Raw genomic sequence first — 26,328 nt, 5'->3', positions numbered from 1 at the left:
CCGACTCTTGTGACCCCATGGATTGTAGCCTACCAGGCTCCTCTGTCCATGGGATTCTCCAGGCAAGAATACTGGAGTGCGTTGTCATTTCCTTCTCCAGGGGATCTTCCCGACCTAGGAATTGAACCCAGGTCTCCCTCATTGCAGGCAGATTCTTTACTGACTGCTATGCTGGGAGCCCCTTTATTGCTCTGTTGTCTAATTAATTGCTCCTTTCTCACTTCTTTGGTTGGCTCTTTTACTTTAGAAGCTGATATGTTGCTTTATCATCTCCTCTTAAGCTCATGTTTTCTGTTTTCTGTCTCATTCTCTTCCATGGCCTCACCAGCCCCCTCTGGAACTTTAGAGCCATAAATGCAACTGTGCTTACCTGTAACTTGCTACTATCCCATTTTAAAAAATGGAGATTTCAGGTTATGTCTTAGGGAGTGGTTGAAATTCAGTTAAGACTATGTGATTCAGTTGCTTCCCAGGTGGCACAGTGGTAAAGAATCTACCTGCCAGTGCAGGTGACACAGAGATGTGGACTCTATCCCAGTACTGGGAAGATCCCCTAGAATAGAAATGGTAAAACACTCCAATATTCTTGCCTGGAAAATTCCATGGACAGAGGAGCCTAGTCTGTGCTCATGACTGAGCAGTTGAGCACATGCACTTGTGTTTCAGACACTGGGCTTTGGCTTTGCAGACTTAGAAGATTAATTGGCATAATGCTTTCATGGGTCATATATGTTGTAGCATATATTGTTACTTTATTCCTTTTTGTGGCTGAATAATATTTCATTTATGAATACACCACATTTTGCTAATCTTTTCAGTCAGTTTCCATGTTGTATATTATGAATAATGCTGCTTTGAACATTTGTGTTCAAGTTTTGTATGGACATGTTTTCATTTCTCTTGAATATATACCTAGGAGTAGAATTATTGGGTTATAAGGTAATTGTTTAACTGTTCAACTGTTTGTGAACCTCTTAGACCATTTTCCAAAGCTGCTGCACCATCTTATCTTCTTATCAGCAGTATATTAAGGTTTTAACTTACTTGACATTCTCATCAACACTTGTTACTGTCTGTCTTTTTGGTTTTAGCCATCCTAGTGGCTATGAAATGGCATCTCATTGTGGTTTTGAATTGCATTTCCCTGATGACTAATAATGTTAAGTATCTTCATGTTCTTACTGGTTATTTGTCTGTCTTCTTTGGAGAAATGTGTATTCAGATCTTTTGGCCACTTTTAAAAAGTTGAACTGGATAGCTGGTTTACAATATTGTGCTAGTCTCAAGTATACAGCAAAGTGTCAGATTCTTTTCCATTGTAGGTTATTACAAGATACTGAGTATAGTTCCCTGTGTTATGCAGCAGGTCCTTGTTGTTTATCTGTTTTATATACAGCAATTTGTACCTGTTAATCCCAAACTCCTAATTTATCCCTTACCCCTTTCCCCTTTGATAATCATAAATTTGTTTTTAGTGTCTGTGAGTCTATTTATATCTTGTAAATAAGTTGCTTTGTGTCTTTTTTTTAGATTCCACATATAAGTGGTATATGATATTTGTCTTTCTCTGACTTATTTCACTTACTATGTTAAAGTCTAGGTACATCCATGTTGCTACAAATGGCATTATTCTTTTTTTGCTGAGTAGTATTCTATTGTGTGTGTATGTGTATTACATCTTCTTTATCCATTCATTTGTATCAGTGGACATTTAGGTTGCTTCCATGTCTTGATTATTATAAATAGTGCTGCTGTGAACATTGGAGTGCATCTGTCTCTTCAAGTTAGAGTGTTCATCTTTTCCAGATATATGCCCAGGAGTGAGATTGCTGGATCATATGGTAACTCTATTTTTAGTTTTTTAAGGAACCTCCATACTGTTTTCCAGAGTGGCTGTACCAGTGTGTATCCTTACCAACAGTGTAGGAGGATTCCTTTTTCTCCACAGCCTCTCCAGCATTTATTATTTGTAGACTTTGTTGATATCTTTGGCCATTTTAAAATTGGATTATTTATCTTTTGATTATTGAGTTGTCAGGGTTCTTTGTGTATTATGTGAACAATTCCTTTATCAGATATTGATTTGCAAGTATTTTTTCCCACTCGTGGGTTGTCTTTTCACTTCTTTTTTTTTTTTCGGCCAAGCCTCAGGGCTTGTGGGATCTTAGTTCCCCAACCAGGGATTGAATATAGGCCCGCGGCAGTGAAAGCACGGAGCCCTAACCACTGGACCACCAGGGAATTCTGGTCTGTTCACTTTCTTGATGAAATTATTTGTAGCATAGAAGCTTTTAATTTTCATGAAGCCCCGTCTGTTTTTTCTTTTTTTGCTTATACTTGGTATCACATTTAAGAAATCATTGGCAATGCCAAGGTTGCAAAGATTTGCACGTATATTTTTTTCTAAGAGTTTTAAATTTTTGAACTTACATTTAGGTCTCTGATCCATTTTGAACTCATCTTTCTTTATGATTAATTTTATTTTTGCTCATGTTAAATATCTGCTTATATCTTTTCATTTTTTTATTAATATATTTGAAGTTTATTTTAAATATTCCATGTTAATACTTTTGCTAGTTAATATTTTTAACATCAGTAATACTGTAAACTATTATTACTTTGTTGATAGAAGAGGGATATACAGTGAAATGTTTACCTTACATACTTGTCCCAGCCACCCATGTTCCCTCCCTGGAGGCACTACCTTTTACTGATTTCTTCACTATCATTTCAGAAAATTTATATTAGTTTTTTATGTAACAAATATGTAACTACATATATCTTAATTTTGTATGGTTATAAATATTTTTCTATACTTGCTGCAAAGATTTTCCTGGTCTTTATATTTTAATCTATTACATTTTTCCAGTCATATAGAAAACCTGTATAAATCAAACTCTTACTCTTTTTTCTTTCACTTCAAATTATAGAAATTATTTTTATAAATATTTGTTTTCATGTAGTTTTAAGATAATTTGGTAGTTTTATATTTAATTTTTTAATCTTCCTAGAATTTATTTAGAAATATGAGACAGTGTGTTTGTTATCTATTATTGTGCTACAAATTATCCCCAAATGTAGTGTATTGAAACAGCAGTGTTTTTTTAATCTCACAGTGTCTGTGGGTCAGTAATATTGGTGCAGTACTGCTGGGTGCTCTGGCTCTGGGTCTTTCACAAGGCTATAGTCATTTTGAGGCTCAGCTGGGAAGGATCCACATCCTGGCTCATTCATGTTTTGGCACAGTTCATTCATTTGGCACAATTCATGTTTTGGCACAATTCATTTATTTTGGCTTGTTGGAAACAGACCTCAGTTCCTCACGAGATGACCACTGGTGGCCTTCTTTGGTTCCTGGCCACACGGACTTCTCCATGGAGTGTCTTACAACTTGGCAGCTTGTTTCGTCAGAGTGAGGAAGTGAGAAGAGAGTGCTAGAAAGAAGGAAGTCAGTCTTTCGTAACCTAGACATGGAAGTGAAGTCACATCACTTTTCACTATTCATTAAGAAAAAGATGAGGTTTAGCCACACAAAGGTTGGATACCAACAGGTAGGGATCAATGGGAGCCGTGCAATAAGGTGCACGTCATAAATGTTAATATGAATGGATTCAAGATCGTCATCTATGATTGAGATAGATTTGACAGCTACACTACTGGAAGTTTGTCTCTAAAGCTGAGAATTGGGGGCTGAATTTGATCTTTGGGGAATAAGAGGAACTACTTGGAAATCAGTTGTCATGACCCAGACATTTGATAATAAGGAAAATGTGCCAGTAGGCTGAAAAAGAAAGAACTCATTAGAGGAAGAGTGACAGGGCTTGGTGGTTGACTGGGTGATTAGGTGGAAGGCAGTAGAGGGAAATGAAGTAAAAATTGACTTTGGTTATCCAGATTCAAAACTTTGAGAAGTCTGTACTAGGAGAAACAGATTTTTGAGAGTCACGTGCTACATTTGCTTTTGGGTAAATTGAGCCTAAGTTGCCAGAATGTTTAAGTGACTTAGAGCTATGGGGCATTAGAAATGTAGATAATTGCCTTTGTAGTATCCAGAATGTTCTCTCGTTTATTATCACGTTCAGTCCTCTTGGACGAAGAGAGAGAGTCATTATTCCCATTTAGATTACAAATGGTTGTTCAAGTTCCTACGAATGCCACAACCTCCTCTACCTATTACTTGGGGCCCCTGGATCAGAGACCCTCAATATGAGGGTTAGGAGAATATGCTGCCTCAACAATTTAGGGACAATGCCCCTTCCCAGAAAGTAGTCTAAATAAGTTGGCCAAGGTTATATAGCTAGTAAATGAGAGAATTTTATTCCCAGGGAGCTGTTTGCCTAAAGATATTAAAAGTAGATGAGCTCTCTAAAGGAATGAATAATTATTGATGAAGAATTAGTTTAGGACATGGAAGCTTCTTCATTGCCTTTTCATATTGCTCATGGGGTTCTCGTAGCAAGAATACTGGAGTGGTTTGCCATTCCCTCTTACAGTGGACCACATTTTGTCAGGACTCTCTACTATGACCTCTCTGTCCTGGGTGGCCCTGCACAGCATGGCTTATAGCTTCATCGAGTTATGCAAGCCCCTTCGCCATGACAGGGCTGTGACCATGATGCAAAGAGCTGCTCATTGGAAAAGACCCTGGTGCCAGGAAAGAATGAAGGCAAAAGGAGAATAGGGCAGCAGAGGATGAGATAACTGGTTGGGTAGCATTACCAACTCAATGGACATGAATTTGAGCAAACTCTGGGAGGTAGTGAAGGAAGGACAGGGAAGCCTGGCATACTTCAGTCCATGGGGTTACAAAGAGGTGGACATGATTAGCAATTGAACAACAACAAAACTTTCATTATTTACTAGTGTTGTAACTCATGCAGCAAATAGTTTGAGTCTTTTCCATGTATGAAGCTCTCTGTTAGTTAATTCTAAAATAATGTATACTCTCAGAACAGTGGAAGTAGGGACCCCAAGGCTTATTTTGGGAGGATCATGAAAAAGGATCAGAAAAGGGAAGAGCCTCAACTATATTTGCAAAATATTAATGTATCATGATGAACTTTTTTAAAACCAAAGCTGAGAAGTGTGTTTATTAGTCTTAAAATTTCTTTCCAGGGTAATTTATATGCATATGATTTATATTCACTATTTAAAATGAAAATAGATTTCTTAATTCTATATCCTTCCTTCCTTTTTCATAGTAAATGTTCACAGTTTATAAAATGTGCATGTTTCCATTATTTTTCTTCTTGCCAGCTTTCAGAAAAATTTACAAATCTGCAAATCTGCCACTTTTTTGTTTAAAATGGAGAGAAGAGAACTACCCAGAGGAGGAACTTAAAAGCAAATTGGGGCATATGACGGGCCTGCTTTTTCTTATTTTGGACTCTGTGCTACCTGCTGCTGCTGCTAAGTCGCTTGTCGTGTCTGACTCTGTGCGACCCCACAGACGGCAGCCCACCAGGCTCCGCCGTCCCTGGGATTCTCCAGGCAAGAACACTGGAATGGGTTGCCATTTCCTTCCTGTTAACAAACAGATCTCTTTGTTAGAAAAGAGTATGCTAACATTAGCAAATAGTATACATTTCAGTAGATTGGGTAGACGTCTGCAAATGCATAGAAATAATTTTTGTGGTCAGATCTGGTGTCTTGCACTCTAAATACTCTGTTACAGGGAAAAGTACCCATTTGCAAATGGGGAAATGACATCTGCCTAAATATAACCTGGTGTTTGCTGTCTTTGAGATTTTTACCACTTTTGAGGTTGATTTGAAGAAAAAGTCATAAACGTTTGCTTTTTTTCTCTAAAGGTTAAAGGAAAGTTGAATATGTATTTCTGTACCCTAGTATTTGTTTTGTTTTGTTTTCCTTAAGTCTGCTACAGCTGATAACAAGGGGAAGACAGCTTATAGGCATAAAACTGAAAACAATAATTTTCTGTTGCAGAAATCTAGTGAGAACCCTACCAAGCTTTGAACAAGATTTGGTTATAGTATACTGTGATTTCTTATATTTTTGCTTTATGAGTTTAAATATAGTCTATTTGAGTTCATATTTCTCGAGAAGTTATACTTATTAAAACTGTACAAACAGCTTAATGTTAGAACACACAAATTAGTCTTTTTAGTATTTTCTGAATGTCATGTAATTTAGGTTCCAGAGGTAATTGCCTGTCAAATAGACTTGTGGGAAATTATGTCTTTTGTTTTTGCTTTTGAAAATGGTAGAGAAAACAGGCCCCATGGTGTAATGGTTAGCACTCTGAAAATAGTGGAGAATATTCTTAATGTAAGTTATACTACTTTGAGAGAGGGAATGTCTTTCCTAGCTAAGAATCTTCCACTGTACTCATTTTGTTTAATCAAATAATTTGTGTTCAGACTTGTTCAGGTTTAACTTAAAACTAAATTGCCTAATTTAAAAAGTTGCATTAGCGTTTTGACATTACTATCTGGGTTTTAGGAAGATTTTAGAGCAGTTTAGTTTCTGGTGAAAAAAAGATTTTCTTTTTGGTTAATTAGGTATTGTAACAAAGCATGATTTCCTATTCAGAGTCTCCCCGTACTTGAGTTGCCCTGCTTTTGCAGTTTGCTTCCATTGCTATTCTTGAGGTTGGCTGGAAAGTCCCTGGAGGGGTAGACTGAAGCCTGTGGTTGCTACTGGCTGTATCTGGAAACCCTAGTCAAGAGGGATAGAAGGAAGAGAAAATTAGAAATAGAACAAGAGGTAAAACAGGGATGGAAAAAGGACATAGAAAAGAGAGATAGACCGAGGGAGAAAGAGGGAGGGACAGAATGAAAATGATGTAAGGGATGAGATGAAATGCCACCAACAGTTGCTTCTGAAACAGGTTTCCTATCCTTGATACAAGAGGGCTTTTTAATGTAGTGTCGGAGCCTATACTCTCAATTCTATAAAGAATAAGGTGTTTATCAATTTTGTAGATATTTCACATATTTATAACTAACATAAATGAAAAATATTCTAAATCTAATTTTGGAGAATAGGTAATATGTTCACTTGATCCAGAAGAAAAACAAGATTTGTAATGAAAATCTTTCCACCTGATCTCTACCTGCTTAGGACTCCTCTCACCTACAAATAGAGGGGATACACTTGGTTTTTTGTCTTTCAGAGATTTTTTTTTTTAAGAATTAAGTAAATACAATATACATTTGCTCCACTTTTAATTTTACTACAAATGGTATCAAATTATGTATATGTATATAGTATTAGTTTAGGCTTTCATAACAAAAATGCTGTACTCTGAATGGCTTAAACAACATAAATTTAATTTCTCACTATGAAGGCAGAAAGTTTTGAGATCAGGGTGCCAGCATTGTCAGGTTCTGCTGAGGGCTCTTCTCCAGGTTTTCAGGTGGTCTTCTCAATGTGTGCTCACATGGTAGAGACTGAGGGGTGGGAGAGAGCTCTCTGGTGTTTCTTTTAAAGGCACAAATCTCATTATAGGGGCCCCAGTCTATACCTGCTGCTGCTAAGTCGCTTCATTTGTGTCCGACTCTGTGACCCCCTGAGTATCTCCCAAAGGCCCCATCTCTGAAAACCATCACAGTGGGGGTTAGGACTTTACCATATGGATTTTGGAGAGACACAATTCAGTCTACCTTTAATAAGCTCCCTATTGATGGACATTTGTTTTCCAAAATTTTGTTATTATAATGTTGTAGTTAATAACCTTCCACACATGTCATCTTGCAAGCATATGAATATATCTGTGGGAAAAAATACCCAGAGGTTGGACTTACTGAATCAGTAAGTATCAAAATTGTAATTTTGATAGTAGTTATTACCAGATTTCTCCTCATTGGGGTGTACAGTGGCAGTGATTGAGTGCTTGTTTCCCATCAGCCTTATCAGTGTAATGTGTTATTAGACTGGCAAAAATCTAAAAGTTTAATAGGTTAAAAAATGGTATTTCAGGATAGTTTTAATTTAGTTCTTTTTTATAAGGAGTGAAGTTTAGCATGAAATTCTGAGTGGGATTTTATTCTGTTTTGCTATCATTGTAAATAGTGAATCAATTTATTAATAGATCAGCAGTTGGGAAAATTCTGTACAAAATATACTTATGCCTTTAACATTTTTGTTTTTATTATTATATTCTTGGTAACCAGAGACATGGTTTCATTTTAGAGTATACTTTGTATATTTTGAAGTTATATTTTTAAAATTTCACATGATTTTATAGCTATACCAGATAACAGAATCATTTGATTATGCAAATTTGTAATTGGAGGTGATCTACTTCCTAGAAATGGGAAGCTTGAAGATTTGCTACCGAAAATTATGATGAAACTTATAAAAAAAAAAAAGATTTCTTTTTTTGGCCTCTCCATGAGGCATGTGGAATCTTAGTTCCCCGACCAAGGATCAAATCTGACCCCTTGACAGTAAGCGTGTGGAGCCCTAACCACTGGACCCCCAGAGAATTCCCAGATGTTTCTTTTATTTCTGTAATAGAGTGAGCTTTAAATTTTTCTGTGTTTTTTTTTTTTTAATAACTTACAGGTTCTTTAAGGTAAAAAAACTTGAGAGTTTGAATTTGTCGTTAAGTAATGTAAAATTTTCAAAAGAATCAACTCTTTAGTCAGGTTATATATATATATAAAAAAGAACTTTGCTTGGAGCTTCTTGTGTGGTTGTCACCTTTTTTCTCCTTTTTATTTCAAGTATGGAGGAAGGGAAATGATTTTCTGTTATTTCTTTTTACATTCAATTTAGAAAGAATTAGCACAAGGGAAGAGGAGAAGGCAATGGCACCCCACTCCAGTACTCTTGCCTGGAAAATCCCATGGACAGAGGAGCCTGGTAGGCTGCAGTCCATGGGATTGCTAAGAGTCGGACACGACTGATCGACTTCACTTTCACTTTTCACTTTCATGATTGGAGAAGGAAATGGCAACCACGCCAGTGTTCTTGCCTGGAGAATCTCAGGGATGGCGGAGCCTGATGGGCTGCTGGCTATGGGGTCTCACAGAGTCGGACACGACTGAAGCGACTTAGCAGCAGCACAAGGGAAGAATGTATTCTTTCTTGAATTATGCTGTACAGGCAAAATTTAAATGTTACTGTAAATGTGTTTTGGAACTAAAGCTAGAGAGAGGTACATAACAAAAGTAGAGAGAATAGATATTCAGTTAGGGAGACGATAGCAGGGAGTTTTAGTATCCTGCTGTTCTCTTGTTCTGTGGTGTCCAAGTCTTATTGAAATGGCTACTATGAAGACTTTTTGAGAGTATATGGGGTATAAGTAAATGCTACTATGTGAACAAGATATTGTGCTAGAAAAATATGTCTACTTTTCTCTAAAAATTTTAAATGTGAAATATGTTGCTCTTACATGCAAACTTTACTTTTGAAATAACAATTTTCTGTTGAGAAAAACCTTTGGAATTTTGAGTGATGAGTAATGTACACGCATTTTAGATTGAAAAGGTCATCTAATACATGAGAAAACTGACAGAATTTAAGTGATTTGGCCAACGCCAGTCGTGGCATTAGTCATTGGGAAAGTCAGAACTTGATCATGTATCCCTTTCAGGTGTGCATTCCACAGTATATATTACCTCACGCTTAAGCTTTAGAAACTTAATTTTTAGTATAAAGGTATTGAAAATCCTACTAGTAATTTCTGAAATTCCTGTTTATAAGTAAAGTCTTCACCCTATTTTTGTTGGCAGTGGTGCTGTAGGTTGGTGTGAGGAAACTGGCTGTTTTTGTATTGAAAGGTGGGAGTTAATATTGGTTGCAGCCTCTTTAGAGAGTAGATTGACAATATATAAAAATTAAAAATGCATATACATTTCAAGGAACAAACTTGAGTCAGTTGAAGTGAGGTGGATGAACCTAGAGCTTGTTATAGAGTGTAGTAAGTCAGAAAAAGAAAAATATTGTATATTAATGCATGTATATAGAATCTAGAAAAATGGTACTGATGAACCTCTTTGCAGAGGATGGAACGAAGTTGAGAGAGTAGCATTAACATAAATACACTACCATGTCTAAAATAGATAGGCAGTAGGAAATTGCTGTATGACACAGGGAGCCTAGCCTGGCGCTCTGTGATGACCTAGGTGGGTGGGAGGGAGGTTCAGGAGGAAGGGGATATATGTATACATATAGATGATTCACATGGTTGTACAGCAGAAACCAACACAACATTGTAAAGCAATTATCCTCCAATTAAAAATAAATTTTAAAAATGCATATCCTTTTCGCCTAGGAATTTCACTTTTAGCAAATATATACAAAGATATGTATAACTTAGTTTGTTATAGTATTGTTTGTAATAATAAAAGCCTGGAAGCAAATGTCCATCACTAGGAGGATTAGTTAAATATATAGTAATACTGCTGTGCAGTGGGTTTCTATGCAGATGCTAAGAATGAATTAAATCCATATGTGTCAAAATGAAATCATCCCTAAGAAAATTGTGAAAAAAGCAAGGTACAGGGTATGTAGTAGCAATCATTTAAAAAAATTTAGTGAGTGCACACAAGTGTGTGCACACACACTTGTAGGTACATAGACTGTCTCTTGAAGAGATGATAAAAAGTTGAGGGAAGTGCTTATCTCTGAGGAGGGGAATTGTTGGTGGAATACAAGGTTGGAAAGAGACTTTTCACTGTATATGAATGTAGCTGCTGCTGCTGCTGCTGCTAAGTCGCTTCAGTCGTGTCCGACTCTGTGCGACCCCATGGACTGCAGCCTACCAGGCTTCTCCATCCATGGGATTCTCCAATGATGTAGTTAGGGAACAGTTATTAGGAAAAAGTTCTTCATGGGATTCTTCATGGGTCGCTCATATTTCTGCTTCCCTTGTGCATTGAGGTACTGACTCTCCTTTGTTCTTTACTGTTTTTTTCAAAAAATATTTGTATAGCAAAAAGTCTTAGAGGATAGAGATAATATCTCCCTCCTGAGCAAAAGTCAGGTTTGTTTACTGTCCAATATAATAAAGATAATGTCTCCTTGCCATGGAGGTCAGATAGACTTACTGTTCTTAAAAGAGTTGGGTTTCCTCCACTCAAGGTTCCTTGTCTGTACTGCAGCCTACCACATGTGCAGGCATCTCCTGCCCTCTGCATTGCCCCATGTGACTGGGCTGATAATCTACTGGTATTGCTGTGACTACTGAAGTCTTTGGTCTCTGACGTACGAGTTTAATGTATTATGCCAGCATCCAGGAAACTGTGGCAAGCTAATTTGTTGGCTTGCAAATAGGGTGAAAGTGGAAACAGTGGCAGATTTGATTTTCTTGGGCTCCAAAATCACTGCAGACGGTGACTGCAGCCATGACATTGAAAGACACTTACTTCTAAGAAAAACTACGACAAACCTAGACAGCGTATTAAAAAGCAGAGAAATCACTTCGCTGACAAAGATCCGTATAGTCAAAGCGATGGTTTTTCCAGTACGGATGGCTGAGCACTGAAGAATTGATGCTTTCAAATTGTGGTGACTGGAGAAGACTCTTGAAAGTCCGATGTACTACACGGAGATCAAATCTGTCAATCCTAAAGGAAATAAATCTTGAATATTCATCAGAAGAACTGTTGCTGAAGCTGAACTTCCAAACTTTGGCCTCCTGGTGTGAAGACCCGACTCATTGGAAAAGACCCTGTTGCTGGGAAAGATAGAAGGCAAAAGAAGAAGAATATGACAGAGGATGATGAGGTGAGGTGGTTGGATGGCATCACCAACTCAATGGACATGAGTTTGAGCAAACTCTGGGAGACAGTGAAGGACAGGGAAGCCTGGCGCACTGCAGTCCCTAGGGTCACAGAGTTGGACACGATTGACTGAACAGCAACAAAATAGGATGATGTCTCAGACCCTTCATGGTTCTTGACAAGATACCTAGTGGACAAAAAAATTATCTTTTTCAAATAAAAGAAGTGGGAGACTCAGAGCTTTTTAGATCCCATCATTCTGACTTGAAAATGTCAGTCTAACAAGTAAGACAGATCTAGGGAACTGATCTAGAAAATGAGCCCTTTGTCTGAAGAGGAATCGACTCCCTTAAGTGGGAGAAAACCAGTATTTCCTGGGCGTTCACCATATTGAAATGCACTTCAAATATATTTGGATTAAAATATCTCTTCTTCATTCCTCATTATAAATCTGAAGTTAGGTTTTTTAATTCACATTTACAGAAAGTTATGACCAACGTAGATAGCATATTGAAAAGCAGAGACATTACTTTGCCAACAAAGGTCCATCTAGTCAAGGCTATGGTTTTTCCAGTAGTCATGTATGGATGTGAGAGTTGGACTGTGAAGAAAGCTGAGCGCTGAAGAATTGATGCTTTTGAACTGTGGTGTTGGAGAAGACTCTTGAGAGTCCCTTGGATTACAAGGAGATCCAACCAGTCCATTCTAAAGGAGATCAGTCCCGGGTGTTCTTTGGAAGGACTGATGCTAAAGCTGAAACTCCAGTACTTTGGCCACCTCATGTGAAGAGTTGACTCATTGGAAAAGACTCTGATGCTGGGAGGAATTGGGGGCAGGAGGAGAAGGGGACGACAGAGGATGAGATGGCTGGATGGCATCACCGACTTGATGGACGTGAGTCTGAGTGAACTCTGGGAGTTGGTGATGGACAGGGAAGCCTGGCGTGCTGCAATTCACGGGGTCGCAAAGAGTCGAACACGACTGAGCGACTGAACTGAACTGAACTGAACAGGTAAAGATACAGGACCAGATTTGTTACTTGCCTAAGGTCACACTGGGATTCAGACTTGTGTTTGTCTGGGTTAAGCTCCTGCTCTTCACATTATAGTAAACAACTTCCTAACTTTCTGTAGGAAAGTTGAGAGTTGACTTTCTACTTTTTCGTGTATAAGTTTCTTCTTTCCCATCTTCAGATGGCTGGTTATCTGCATGAGGGATTTAGTTGTCTGTAACTATAGGATTATATATTGAATTTTTCTTTCTGTTTCCAGTCTGTATAGGCAAATGTTTTACAGCTGTGTTTCTCAAACTTCCTTTATGAAAGCTCTCTTAATTGTGTAAGACAGTCAGTGCAGTTTGTGATTTAAAGGAGCCCATGACTGATGTAACTTTATGATCTTCGAAATTCACGAGGATTTATATTCTACCCTATAACATATCTGTTACTGGGTTTTTCAGAAATAAATAAATAACATCATGAGTTCAGGACCAGTTGAGAGGACATAAGGATCAGATAGGATGCAGTCAAATTATCAGGTTATTTTTTTATTGTAAAATGTACATATCATAAAATTTACGACTTTAACCATTTGTAACTATTTATAAGTTCAGTGGCCTTAAATATATTCACATTGTTATTGCAGCCATCTCCACTATTCATTCCAGAATTTTTTATCATCCCAAACTAAAACTCTATAACTATTAAATAACTCCTTACATCAGCCCCCGCCCCAACCACTGTTGTACCTTCTGTCTCTGATTTTGACAAATCTAAGTACCTCATGTAAGTGGAATCATAAAATACTTGTCATTTTGTGAGTAGCTTATTTCATTTAGCAGTGTCCTCAAGATTTATCCATGTTGTACCATGTGTTAGAATTTCCGTCTTTTTCTTTTAAGGCTGAATAAATATTCCATGTATATATATATATACACACACACACACACACTACATTTTATTTATCCATTCATCTGTTGATGGATACCTGAGTTGTTTCTGCCTTAAAATTTTTTTTTAATTGAAGTATCATTGATTTACAATGTTGTGTTTAATTTTTGCTCTACAGCAAAGTGACTCATATATATATTTTCTTTTTCATATTCTTTTCCATTATGGTTCACAGGATATTAAATGTAGTTTCTGGTGCTAGACAGTAGGACTTGTTTATCCATCCTATGTATAATAGTTTGCATCTGCTAATCCCAAATGCCCAATCCTTCCCTCCCCCAGCCCTATTCCCCCTTGGCAATCACAAGTCTGTTCTCTATATTCGTGGGTCTGTTTTTGTTTCATAGATATGTTCATTTATGTTGTATTTTAGATTCCACATATAAGTGGTATCATATGGTATTTGTCTTTCTTTTTCTGCCTTAACTTCACTTTGGGCGAACCTAGAGGTCCATGCATATTGCTGCAAATGGCACTATTTCACTCTTTTTAATGGCTGAGCAATATTTCCTTTGTGTGTGTGTATGGAAAAAGCAAGAGAGTTCCAGAAAAACCTCTATTTCTGCTTTATTGACTATGCCAAAGCCTTTGACTGTGTGGATCGCAATAAACTGTGGAAAATTCTGAAAGAGATGGGAATACCAGACCACCTGACCTGCCTCTCAAGAAACCTGTATGCAGGTCAGGAAGCAACAGTTAGAACTGGACATGGAACAACAGACTGGTTCCAAATAGGAAAAGGAGTACGTCAAGGCTGTATATTGTCCCCCTGATTATTTAACTTATATGCAGAGTACATCATGAGAAACACTGGGCTGGAAGAAGCACAAGCTGGAATCAAGATTGCCGGGAGAAATATCAATAACCTCAGATATGCAGATGACACCACCCTTATGGCAGAAAGTGAAGAGGAACTAAAAAGCCTCTTGATGAAAGTGAAAGTGGAGAGTGAAAAAGTTGGCTTAAAGCTCAACATTCAGAAAACGAAGATCATGGCATCTGGTCCCATCACTTCATGGGAAATAGATGGGGAAACAGTGGAAACAGTGTCAGACTTTATTTTTGGGGCTCCAAAATCACTGCAGATGGTGATTGCAGCCATGAAATTAAAAGACGCTTACTCCTTGGAAGGAAAGTTATGACTAATTTAGATAGCATATTCAAAAGCAGAGACATTAGTTTTCCAACAAAGGTCCGTCTAGTCAAGGCTATGGTTTTTCCCGTGGTCATGTATGGATGTGAGAGTTGGACTGTGAAGAAAACTGAGCGCCGAAGAATTGATGCTTTTGAACTGTGCTGTTGGAGAAGACTCTTGAGAGTCCCTTGGACTGCAAGGAGACCCAACCAGTACATTCTAAAGGAGATCAGACCTGGGTGTTCATGGAAGGACTGATGCTAAAGCTGAAACTCCAATACTTTGGCCACCTCGTGCGAAGAGTTGGCTCATTGGAAAAGACTCTGGTGCTGGGAGGGATTGGGGGCAGGAGGAGAAAGGGATGACAGAGGATGAGATGGCTGGATGGCATCACCGACTCAATGGACGTGAGTTTGAATGAACTCCGGGAGTTGGTGATGGACAGGGAGGCCTGGCGTGCTGCGATTCACGGGGTCGCAAAGAGTCGAACACGACTGAGCGACTGAATTGAACTGAACTAATGTATGTATGTGTACCACATCTTCTTCATCCATTCATCTGTTGATGGACATTTTGGTTGTTTCTATGTCTTGTCTATTGTAAATAGTGCTGCTATGAATGTAGGGGTGCATGCATCTTATTTTGTTTTGTTTTTTTATAGTAAGTTTTAACATACTGGAGAACAATTACTGAATAATTTTAAAATAAGTAAAGGTTATTAATATCAGCTTAAAATAAAATTTTAAGTAACATTTATCTGTCATTAGATAATTCTCTAATAATTAGCATCTTTTCATATGCCTGTTGGCCATCTATATGTTGTCTTTGGAGAAATGTCTGTTTAGGTGTTCTGCCCATTTTTTGCTTGGGTTGTTTGTTTGTTTTTATTATTGAATTGTAGAAGCTGTTTGTTTGTTTTGGAAATTAAGCCCTTGTTGGTTGCATCATTTGCAAATATTTTCTCCCACTCTGTAGGCTGTCTTTTCACTTTATCGTTTCCTTTGCTGCGCAAAAGCTTGTAAATTTGATTAGGTCCCATTTGTGTGATTTTACTTTTATTCCTTGGGAGACTGACCTAAGAAAATATTGGTACTGTTTTTGTCAGAATGTTTTGCCTATGTTCTTTCGGAGTTTTATGATGTCTTATCTTACATTTAAGTCTTTAAATCATTTTGAGTTTATTTTTGTGTGTGATGTGAGGGTATGTTCTGGCTTCATTGATTTACGTGGGACTGTCCAGAGTTATTTCTACCTTTTGGCTGTTGTGAATAATGTTGCTATAAATATTTGTGTGCAAATATCTGTTGGAGTTCTTGCTTTTATTCTTTTGTGTATCTACCCAGAAGTGAAATTGCTGGATATAGTAATTCTATATTTAACTTTCTGAGAAATGATTATACTGTTCTCCACAGTGGCTGCACCATTTTATAGTCCCACCAGCAACGCACAAGTGTTCTAATTTCTCTACATTCTTACCAACACTTGTTATTTTCTGTTTTGTTTGGTTTTATTTATTTATATTTTTGGCTGCACCACACAACATGTGGGATCTTAGATCCCTGACCAGGAATCAAACCCGTGCTCCCTGCAGTGGAAGCACAGAGTCTCAACCACTGGACTGTCAGAGAAGTCCTTTGGTTTTGTTTTTGATGGGTAAGGGCTTCCCTGGTGGTGCAATGGTAAAGAATCTGCCTGCCAATGCAGGAGGCACAGGACACTTGGCTTGGATCCCTGGGTCAGCAAGATCCCTTGGAGTAGGAAATTGCAACCCACTGCAGTATTCTTGCCTGGAGAATCCCATGAACAGAGGAGCCTGGTGGTGTATAGTCTGTAGGGTCTCAGAAGTGTCAGACATGGCTGAGCACTTACACACACACGCGCATTTACATATCCACCTCGTTACAAGCAGCTTAGAATATTCAGGTCCTATCTCTGTCAGAGCAAATGAGACTATGTTCTCTGGGTAGATAGTCTAGGATACAAAAAAGCGTGCCCAGAAGGGAGTGAGCTATTCATGCCTAGCTATGGAAAGAGTGAAGGGAAAGGGGAAGGCTGGGAGAGGAGGACAGGAGCTCTCTGGTGAAGTCATCATCATGAAAATACATGAGCAGGGAGTTAAGTTTCTTAACATTTATGTGAGTTTTAACATTAAAAATGCTTTTAATTTCTTACAGTCAGATAAGTTGGCTCTAGAAATATAGCCTTGTTTTACCCTGTTCTCCTAACCACCTAGCCCAGTTTTGGGTATGTGTAACCTAATTTGAGAATTAAAAGCTTATAGGAACATAGTTTTACATCCCAAAAAAGCAATGCTCATAGGGTCACATTGAAAAGTTTTTAAAAATTTAATCCATTCCTATGTTAATAAGTATAAATAGCTCTGTGTCTGGACTGTCCCACCTAGTCAATATGATTGAACATTTTAAAATGTTTTACTTGGTTATAAAAATAATGTATTAAAATTGAAAAATGTGAAACAGTAAAGGAAGCAAATTAAATCAACCATAATTCTTCTATCCAGTGATAATCACAGTTACGATTTTGTGTGCTTTTGTTCTGTGCATATATTTTACACACTATATGAAATTCTGTAATCTGCAATTTTAGGCTCTTGATAAGTGTTTCCCCATGTTAAAAACTCATAAACATTTTAACTGGTGAATACTATTCTATATTAGTTCGTCATTTTCTTAATTTCATTTGTTAGTTTGTTTTTCTTTGTTTCCTTTTCACTTCCTTTTTTTTCCAATCTATATTTTTTACTATTGTAAATAGTGCTGCAATGGACATATTTGCACATTATGTTTGTCTACATTTCTGTTGTCTGTCAGGATACCTAGAAGTGAAATTCTTAGGCCAAGGAATATTAACATTTTTAAGACTCTTTAGCAGAAAGGTGAGCATCTCCCTTGACTGTATACTTTTTGGTATAGATTAAGATAGTTGCAATTAGAATTTGTTTTATCTGGGATTTATTTCAGTATACAGGCTGTGAATTTAATTTTTTTCTGTTTTTTTGCAAGCTTCTCAGTTGTCTTATGCTTTTATAGGAAAATTTTGCTTCTGTCTTCTCATTGCTTAATTCATTCAACAGAGATGTAGTGAACACCTGCTTATATCCCAGACTATGCACTAGGTGCTGCACGGGCTGCTAGGATGAGTGAGAAGCAGTCACTGCTCTGTGGAGTATCTTTACAGCAGAAGGACGCACGTGTGTTGCAATCATTCCCATCTGTTGTCAGTGGCTTTTCCCTCAACTAAGAAGGCGGCTCCCTCCGTTCATGCTATTTATATTATCAAGGGAATGAACCAAAACTCAGCCTTTTTGGAGGACAGTTTTTGCCTAGTAGAAAGTAGGAATATTGAACTGTGGCTGACTGGCACTTTCTTTACTACAGCTTGCATAAATTTCTGCCCATAATTAAGTGTCCTAAGGTATCTGATGCCAGTTCCTCTACCTGGGCTCTGGAGCCCCCTCTCTTCCTCATTTCCATCTCTATTCTGAGTTGTGAGCCTTTTTCTCTTTACTGTATCCTACCCATTAGGCACTTTGAACTACCCCTGCCTTAAGCCCACATTGCCTTAACCACTTTTCTTTCTCCCAGTCTTTCTTCAGTTCATTACCAGCTAGCTCTGCCTTCATCATTACATTGAAGTATTATCTCTTGGTTGTTAAATCTTTTTTTTTTTTTTTGGTCATGCGTTGTGGCTTATGGGATCCTAGACCCCTTATCAGGGATTGAACCCAGGCCCACACAAGAGAAAGCACTGATTCCCAGCCAGTGGACCACCAATGGATGCCCTTGGTGGTTGACTCTAATAGAAATTGCTCAATCTTCATCTTCGTTTACTCCTCAAATACTATTAACATTCTTGACCAAAAAGTTACTTGAAATGCTCCTGGTTTTCGTCCTACTATTCAGCTACTTCTTATCTCCTCTCTGTATTCCTCTTGCCTATAAAACTTTTCCCTAGGGTTCTCTCTTAGAATATGTCCCTTCTCTTGTCATTTAAAAAAAAAAATTTATTTTTAATTGAAGGGTGATTACAATATTGTATTGGTTTCTGCCATACTTCAACATGGATCAGCCACAGGTATACATATCTCCCCTCTCTCCTGCCTCCCTCCCACCTACTACCCCTTGTCATTTTATATAATTCCTAAGTGATGTACCCTCATGGTTTCAAATACCAGTTATATGCTTATGTGCTGATTACCACCAAAACCTGTGTGTTCAGTCCAAATCATACTACCTTATTGGGTATCTCCTTGTGTTATGTCTCACAGGTCCCTTAAAATCACCATGGTAATTTGGAACAAATCCAAAACTTCTTTTATCATCCCCAGTGCAGTGAGGGTGTTCATATCTACACAGTTGTGCCAGCTGGAAATCTGGGTTTTTGCCTTTGTCCCTTCTCTTATTCTCACTCTCATTCCACATCTGATAAGTCCTGTCACTTCAACCTAATCACCATTGAATCCTGTATCTTTGTTTAATGAATACTGTATCTTTAACAAGCTATCCTTTGCATTTGTATGACAGCTAAAAACAGAGTTGCTGTGGGTCATTGTCTTTTCTTCAAGAAGATGTTTTTCTTATATTTGGTAATGAATTTGGATGGAAAGGTATAGCCTTCTTTACTTCCCTATCCTTTTCAGTGGATTTTCAGAGTGCGTTATATTTAGAAGGTACTGAGCAATTGTGTTGAACTGAAATAAGAGGATTTGAAACTGTTTAAAAAGTAGCTTAATTTAGAAGCTTCTACATGTTTTCCTTAAGTCTGATGAAGAAGAATTAAGAAATGTGTGTTATAATAGTGGAGAATTAGAAATTGAAACAGTCATTATTAAGCTACTTGGGAGGTGGTGAACAAATTAAATAGAATAATGCTGCTTGACATATAGTTCAGTTCATCAGCTGTGTTTAGAGATTATCAGCTTCTAGCTTGATTTCAATGAAATGTTAACAAGATCAGAATGTACCAAATTTAAGTGGTGGAGTTGCTGAAGGACAGAAGAAGAAATTAACTTTTTTATTGCTTATTTTTCATTGTGTTAATCTTTTGGACCATCATCTCTACTTCATAGGAAAAATATTAGTATGCTATAATCAAATATGTGGTATATTCCCACTTTAACAACTAGGTTTTATTCATACTAACAGGTAAATCTTCAGTTAAATTCACATATTTTAATTGGGAGCAAACCATGAATGTTAGAGGTACTTCATAATAACTCAATTACAAGGAAGTAGAAGAAAGGAGAGTGAACGAAGGACGTTCACTCACAGAGCTTTTTATGTGGGCCACCAGATGGCACAGTGGTTCCACATCAGCTGGTTGCACTGAGAAGGGGAGGGATGAGAGAGGGACAGTGTCACCAGCTGTTCAGGGATGGGGTGTTCTTAAGTCGGTTCTTTGTAACCTCAGATGTCTGTTTTCTGTGGTAAAAGCAGGCCAGCAGCTTGTTATTGCATGTTTGAATTTGTTTCTTTTGAAGTTGGCTTTATGCTACTACCAAATGAACCATGTCAGTATCCCTATTGTGATTTTTGTGAGAAGGTTATTAACTTTTTAGATACAAGAATCAAAAATACTAAAAACATTAAAAATTGAACATAAAGCATTACTATGCAGTATGAAGATAAACTTTCGTTGTTTAGTGAACAATGCTACTGAAATTATACTCTAAAAAATTCATTGATATTCATTAAATGACCAATATAAATAACTTACGACCCAAATAAGGAATACCTTTAATAATATGAGGGACCAAACAAAGGTAAGGAACAGGAGCCCTCATTGCTTTGAAATGAAGAGTTTTGTTTTTCTTAGTTGTTGATAGTTTATTTGAAGTTTTAAGACAGATTTTCTGCACAGTTCATATATTCATTTGAAGAATATATATAGTCCTAGAACCAGAGGAAGTGAACTATAATTGAATTGTAATGTTTTTATTACATACCAATAGCTATGAAATGATTCTTATTTAGTAATGAAAGCTTGGTGTAGAGAACCTAGATTAAAATGGAAAATAAAAAATGGTGAATTATGGACTATCTGGGTACTTTAGGGAAATATTTAATTCTGGTTGTGTGACACCTTACTCCTCTTGTGGGTTGATACAGAATGTAATTAAATAAATATTGAGGTTATAAAGCCACAAGAATAGGCAAAGAATAAGGTTTTTAAAACTTTGGATATAATTGTCATGTAACATTACTTTTAGGTATATGGTGATTTTTTTATATGTTGCAAAATGATCACAAGTCTAATTAACATCTATCACTACACAGTTACACTTTTGTTTTCCTTATGATGAGAACTTTTAAGATCTATACTTAGCAACTTTCAAATACACAATATGGTATTATTAATTATAGTCACCATGCTATAAACAACATCCCTGCTGCTGCTGCTAAGTCACGTCAGTCGTGTCCGACTCTGTGTGACCCCATAGACGGCAGCCCACCAGGCTCCCCCGTCCCTGGGATTCTCCAGGCAAGGACACTGGAGTGGGTTGCCATTTCCCTCTCCAATGCATAAAAGTGAAGAGTGAAAATGAAGTCGCTCAGTCGTGTCTGACTCTTCGCGACCCCATGGACTGTAGCCTACCAGGCTCCTCCATCCATAGGATTCTCCAGGCAAGAGTACCGGAGTGGGGTACCATTGCCTTCTCCGAATAACATCCCTAGGACTTACTTACTTTATAACTGCAAGTTTGTGTCTTTGGATCACCTTCACCCATTTTGTTCACCTGTCACCTCTGGCAGCCACTAATCTCTTCTATGAGTTTTAGGTTTTTTTTGGTGGAGGGGGCATTATTAGATTCCATATATAAGTGAAGAAATAAGTTTTGAGGATGAGAACTATTCAAGACAGCTAAGCTATATGTGAAATATCAAAAACAGACGAGGAACTTTTTGTGAAATTATTTTGGGACAGAGTCCAGGGACACTGGGACTCCTGTGGCCCCAAAACGCTGTTTGAAGCCTGGGAAAAATTTGAGAGCCAGACTAGAGGAGTATCTCTCTGCCTTTTCAAGTACCAATGTAACTGAAAGAAGTACCTCTGCTGTGACCTAAAGATGGAAATAGGGCAAAAATCAAATAGGTTGAGTTTCAGAGAAGAATCCTTCCTCTAGATACGGGCTTTAGAATATACTGAAATGAGAATTCAAATGGTACTGTCAGTTTTAACATGACAGAGCACATATATAATTATCTTAACTTTGGGTTGGCATTTTAGAAGTTGACAGCCTTTACCTTCTTGAGATTACTGACCTTATAAAACCAAAAGGGCTTGAGTAGTTTCATTTAATGTTAGTGAATAAATGGTGTTTTTTGCTAATCTTGGATTGGAAGAAAAATATAGAAAAAAATAATATATTTTTTGAACTGGGGTCAGTTCTTTACTTTCAGATTTGATCTTTATTTCCAAGCACTCTGAAGAAATGAGGTTAGAAAGGCATCCAACACTGAGTTTATTCCCCAGGCATCCTCCTACTTGATCTCCAGTAGTAATAATGCCTAGCTAGACTCTTATAGTCATTTTGTTGTGTGTTTACACGAGAGTGTCTTTATCTTCATCTCTTCATTTGTCATTCAGATCAATCTAAATCTTTGAAAAATTCCGTTCTGTTGGTTGTGTCAGCTCTCTCTTGATTTTACTTTTGATGTCCATGTTTTAAAGGTTGTCAGTTGTCTGATACTTTCCATTTCCTAAATGCTGGTTAGCTGAACTTTTACCAAATAAGTTCTGCAATTCAAGGATAGTAGAGAAAATAAATGTTTAGTATTAGTTGCATTTTATAGTGTAAAGTTAAAACTTCAGAGGAGTTTAAAAGGAATTCTTTTTTTTATTTATATCTCTTTAATCTCCTTTTACTGGAGGAATTCTTAATGTAAATTACAAAATAAAAAATGAAGCCTGTATGTCAAAAAGATATATCAATGTAGTTGTAGCTTTGATATCTTTTCATAAGTATAGGGAATCTTAAAATATTGGAAAAGAAGTAGTGAGGAGATCTGCATTTTCTATGAACCACTATAACAGAATATATCTATTAAATAGAAAGAGGGGCAGAAGTAAAGGAACTCAGTAGTAGTAAGGCTCAGTCTTGCCAGTGGCAAGATTTGCAGTGAGCACTTTGCCTCATGCCTGTCTGGGATGGGGGAGTGGGAGTAAGGTGTCACAGACATCGAAAATCAGGATCGTCATTTTGGAAGCCCAAAGATTGAGAGACATAATGTGTCCCACCAGAGTGAGGAAGCACTATTCAGCCTAGAGATTTTTTTAAATTTATTTTGGAACCATAAAACTGGGTTGTCTTTGTTTAGTTTTGAATTAGGTTATTAAATGCTTTTATTTATATTTATAGTATATTTGTTTCATATTTATGTAATTTTATACTCATATAATGATTTTATGTTTGAAATACCCAGTAATTTATGGGGTGATTACACTTGTTTTAAAGAATTCTGATAAAATATATAGTCCTTTGGATATGAAATATGGAGGATTAAATAAATAGCTCTATTTGTTAACCTATGAATTTTACTTCTGAAGTAAGTTTGAGACATTTATAGAAAAAAGTATGTTTCTACAGCTATTTTTTCAACTGTACAGTTAACTTCCTGGAATTTCTTCTAATTTTCACTGATTTTGGCACTTTCTGATCTTTTTGAAACAGTGACCACATGGAAAATGTGTATGGCTACCTAATGAAGTACACCAACCTCGTCACTGGGTGGCAGTACAGGTAAGTGTGAGTATTCTGTCGCTTTCTCTCCCAAGAGAACAGAAATGGGCATGATGATTTTATAATTGATGTTACATGACTGGGAAGCATGTTAGAGAAAGACTTACCATGTTTTCTATAAGTCTGATGACTTTCTTTTTCTATTTTTAGGGGGTAAGAGGAGTTAACATTGTCCAAATTGCAGCCTCCAAATACGTCAGAAGTTACTGTTACGTCAAGATTAGTATCATTTATCAACTCACCTTGGGCTTCTTATGTGTACTTCCAGTGGTTAGGCTTTTTGGGTGGTTTAGAGACAGCAAAGAGATTTGTGTTAGGTGCCTGTTGAGGATTTTTGCTTCTTTTCATTGTTGAGGATTCTTAAACTCTTCTGGGATCTTGAAAAGTTTAAATAACCAACCTGAGGTCACACAAGCAGTCAAGAAGTAGCACAGCCAACTGTCTTAAATACTTTGTGGAATTGATATTTGTGGGGCAGGGGACTAAACTTTTATTCTTTTATTGTGGTAAAATATAACATAAAATTTACCACTGTAAACATTTTTTGGTATGCAGTTCAGTGGTATTAAATACATTCACATTTTTGTGCAACCATCACCCGCATTCATCTCAGAACTCTCTGCATCTTCTCAGACTAAAACTGTACCCATTAGACAATAATTTCACATTTTCCTCTCCCCCTGAGTCCTTAGGCAACCACTGTTCTACTCTCTGTCTCTATGAATTTGACTACTCTAGGTACCTTATATAAGTGGAATCATATAATATTTGTCCTTTTGTGATTGGCTTATTTCATTTAGTGTAATGTTCTCAAAGTTCATCCATGTAGTGTGTGTCAGAATTCTCTACCTTTTGAGGGCTGAAAAACAGTCCCTTGTAAGTGTATACCACATTTTGTTTATCCAGTTATCAATCAGTGGACATTTGGGTTGCTTCCATCTTTTGGCTATTGTGAATAATGCTGCTTTGAGTATTGGTGTACACAATATCAGAGTCACTGCTCTCATTCTTGTGTGTGTATACCCAGAAGTGGAATTGCTGAATCACCTTGTAATTCTATGTTTAATTTTTGGGGGAATCTCCATACTGTTTTCCATAGCAGCTGCACTGTTTTACATTCCCACTAGCAGTGTACAAGGATTCCAGTTTCTCTACATCTTCTCAACAGTTGTTACTTTCTGTTATGTCTATGTGTGTGTGTATAATAACCATCTTAATGGGTATTGAGTGTTATCTCATTGTGGTTTTTTAAAACTATTTAAAAAAGTGATAAAGCTAGAATCTGAACCCAAATAGTTCTGACTCCAGGTTGGTATTTTCATTATAAATACTGCTTCTTATTCACATGTCATTTGGAGATCTCTGATTTTGGTTATGATGGAATAATAAGCTGATTCTGCCTTTCTACCTTAAACAATTAGAAAATGGTACATAGTATATGAAGGAATGTTTTTCAGAATTCAAAAAAGAGTTGAAGCATTGTAATGAACATGTGATTGCTTAAAAGAGAAGGCAGTTTGGGATATGTTTAATTTGAAGTAACAGTAGGACTTTCACATAAGAGTGATACGCCAGAAGTTGGAGGTCATATGAGAGGTCAAAGCTGGATATGAAATTATAGAAGACAATCATTCCTGTTAAAGTGAAAAGGGTAGTTCTCTAAGGTTCCCACCCTTTATTTTTTTTAAGAAAGAACAAAGTCAGGGGAGCCTTTTCATTTTGCATTTTCTCACCTCAGTTTTTATGTAATTTTTTGAAGGCTTATACATTTAAATGACATATAAAATATTAAAAACAATTTTATGTCACTTTGCTTTTAGCACTGTTTTTTGTTCTTTTTAAAAAGGGAAATAGGTTAACTTTTCTCCCCCATTCATTCAACTAATTTCATTCATGTTATATTATTGAGTATTACTGAGAAATTCTCAGAAGTGGAATAGAGTAGGAAAGCTCCAAAGTATCCCCAAGCACGTAAGATTAAGTATATGTTAAACATGGCATTTCAAGTTAGTGGTGACTTGAGGCCATGGGAAGAAGGGGCATGTGTTTGTATCCTTGTGTGGGGGAGCATACTAAAAAGATCCATTGGCCACTGGTTGCCCAGGAAATTAGCTAAGAGATCCAAGCAAAGTTCTAGCATAGGGAAAGGCATGGCTTCTACCCTTGCGATTCTTCTAGCTGTCCTAGAGGCCAGTTTTAGCAGCAAAGAAAGTGTGGGAATGAAGACAACACATCACCATTTGCCACTGAGAACACAACCTTTTATCCGCTTGTCCCATCAGAGAGGTCTCAGGTTGTCAACTGGTTTACTGCAAGCTCGTTTTCTCTTTCCTGCCAGACTGCCTGGAGGCTTGTGGCACAGCAGCGATATCCTGGGTTCCCAGCATGAATTGCAGATTGAATGATAAAAGAGGAACAGAAAGGTTCAGTTCAGTTCAGTTGCTCAGTCGTGTCCGATTCTTTGCGACCCCATGAACCGCAGACGCCAGGCCTCCCTATCCATCACCAACTCTTGGAGTCTACCCAAACTCATGTCCATTGAGTCGGTGATGCCATCCAACCATCTCATCCTCTGTCGTCCCCTTCTCCTGCTACCCTCAATCTTTCCCAACATCAGGGTCTTTTCAAATGAGTCAGCTCTTTGCATCAGGTGGCCCAAATACTGGAGTTTCAGCTTTAACATCAGTCCTTCCAGTGAACACCCAGGACTGATAGGATGGACTGGTTGGATCTCTTTGCAGTCCAAGGGACTCTCAAGAGTCTTCTCCAACACCACAATTCAAAAGCATCA

The 26,328-nt window shown here is 37.3% G+C and overlaps 1 protein-coding gene across 2 annotated transcripts in view; it reads left to right on the top strand.

Moving 5' to 3' along the window:
• The window catches only part of OSBPL11 (oxysterol binding protein like 11), a 91,856-nt gene that overhangs the window by 3,978 nt on the left and 61,550 nt on the right, over nt 1–26,328 (top strand). For both annotated transcript variants that reach the window (XM_061410971.1, XM_061410965.1), the window contains exon 2: nt 23,469–23,537. In XM_061410971.1, the coding sequence (XP_061266955.1) occupies nt 23,469–23,537 (69 nt within the window). The remainder of the gene's footprint in view (nt 1–23,468; nt 23,538–26,328) is intronic.

Source organism: Bos javanicus, chromosome 1, assembly GCF_032452875.1.
Source record: "Bos javanicus breed banteng chromosome 1, ARS-OSU_banteng_1.0, whole genome shotgun sequence".
Lineage (NCBI taxonomy): Eukaryota > Metazoa > Chordata > Mammalia > Artiodactyla > Bovidae > Bos > Bos javanicus.
The sequence above is the reverse complement of the archived record's forward strand: the minus strand, read 5'-3'. Positions and strand labels throughout refer to the sequence as shown.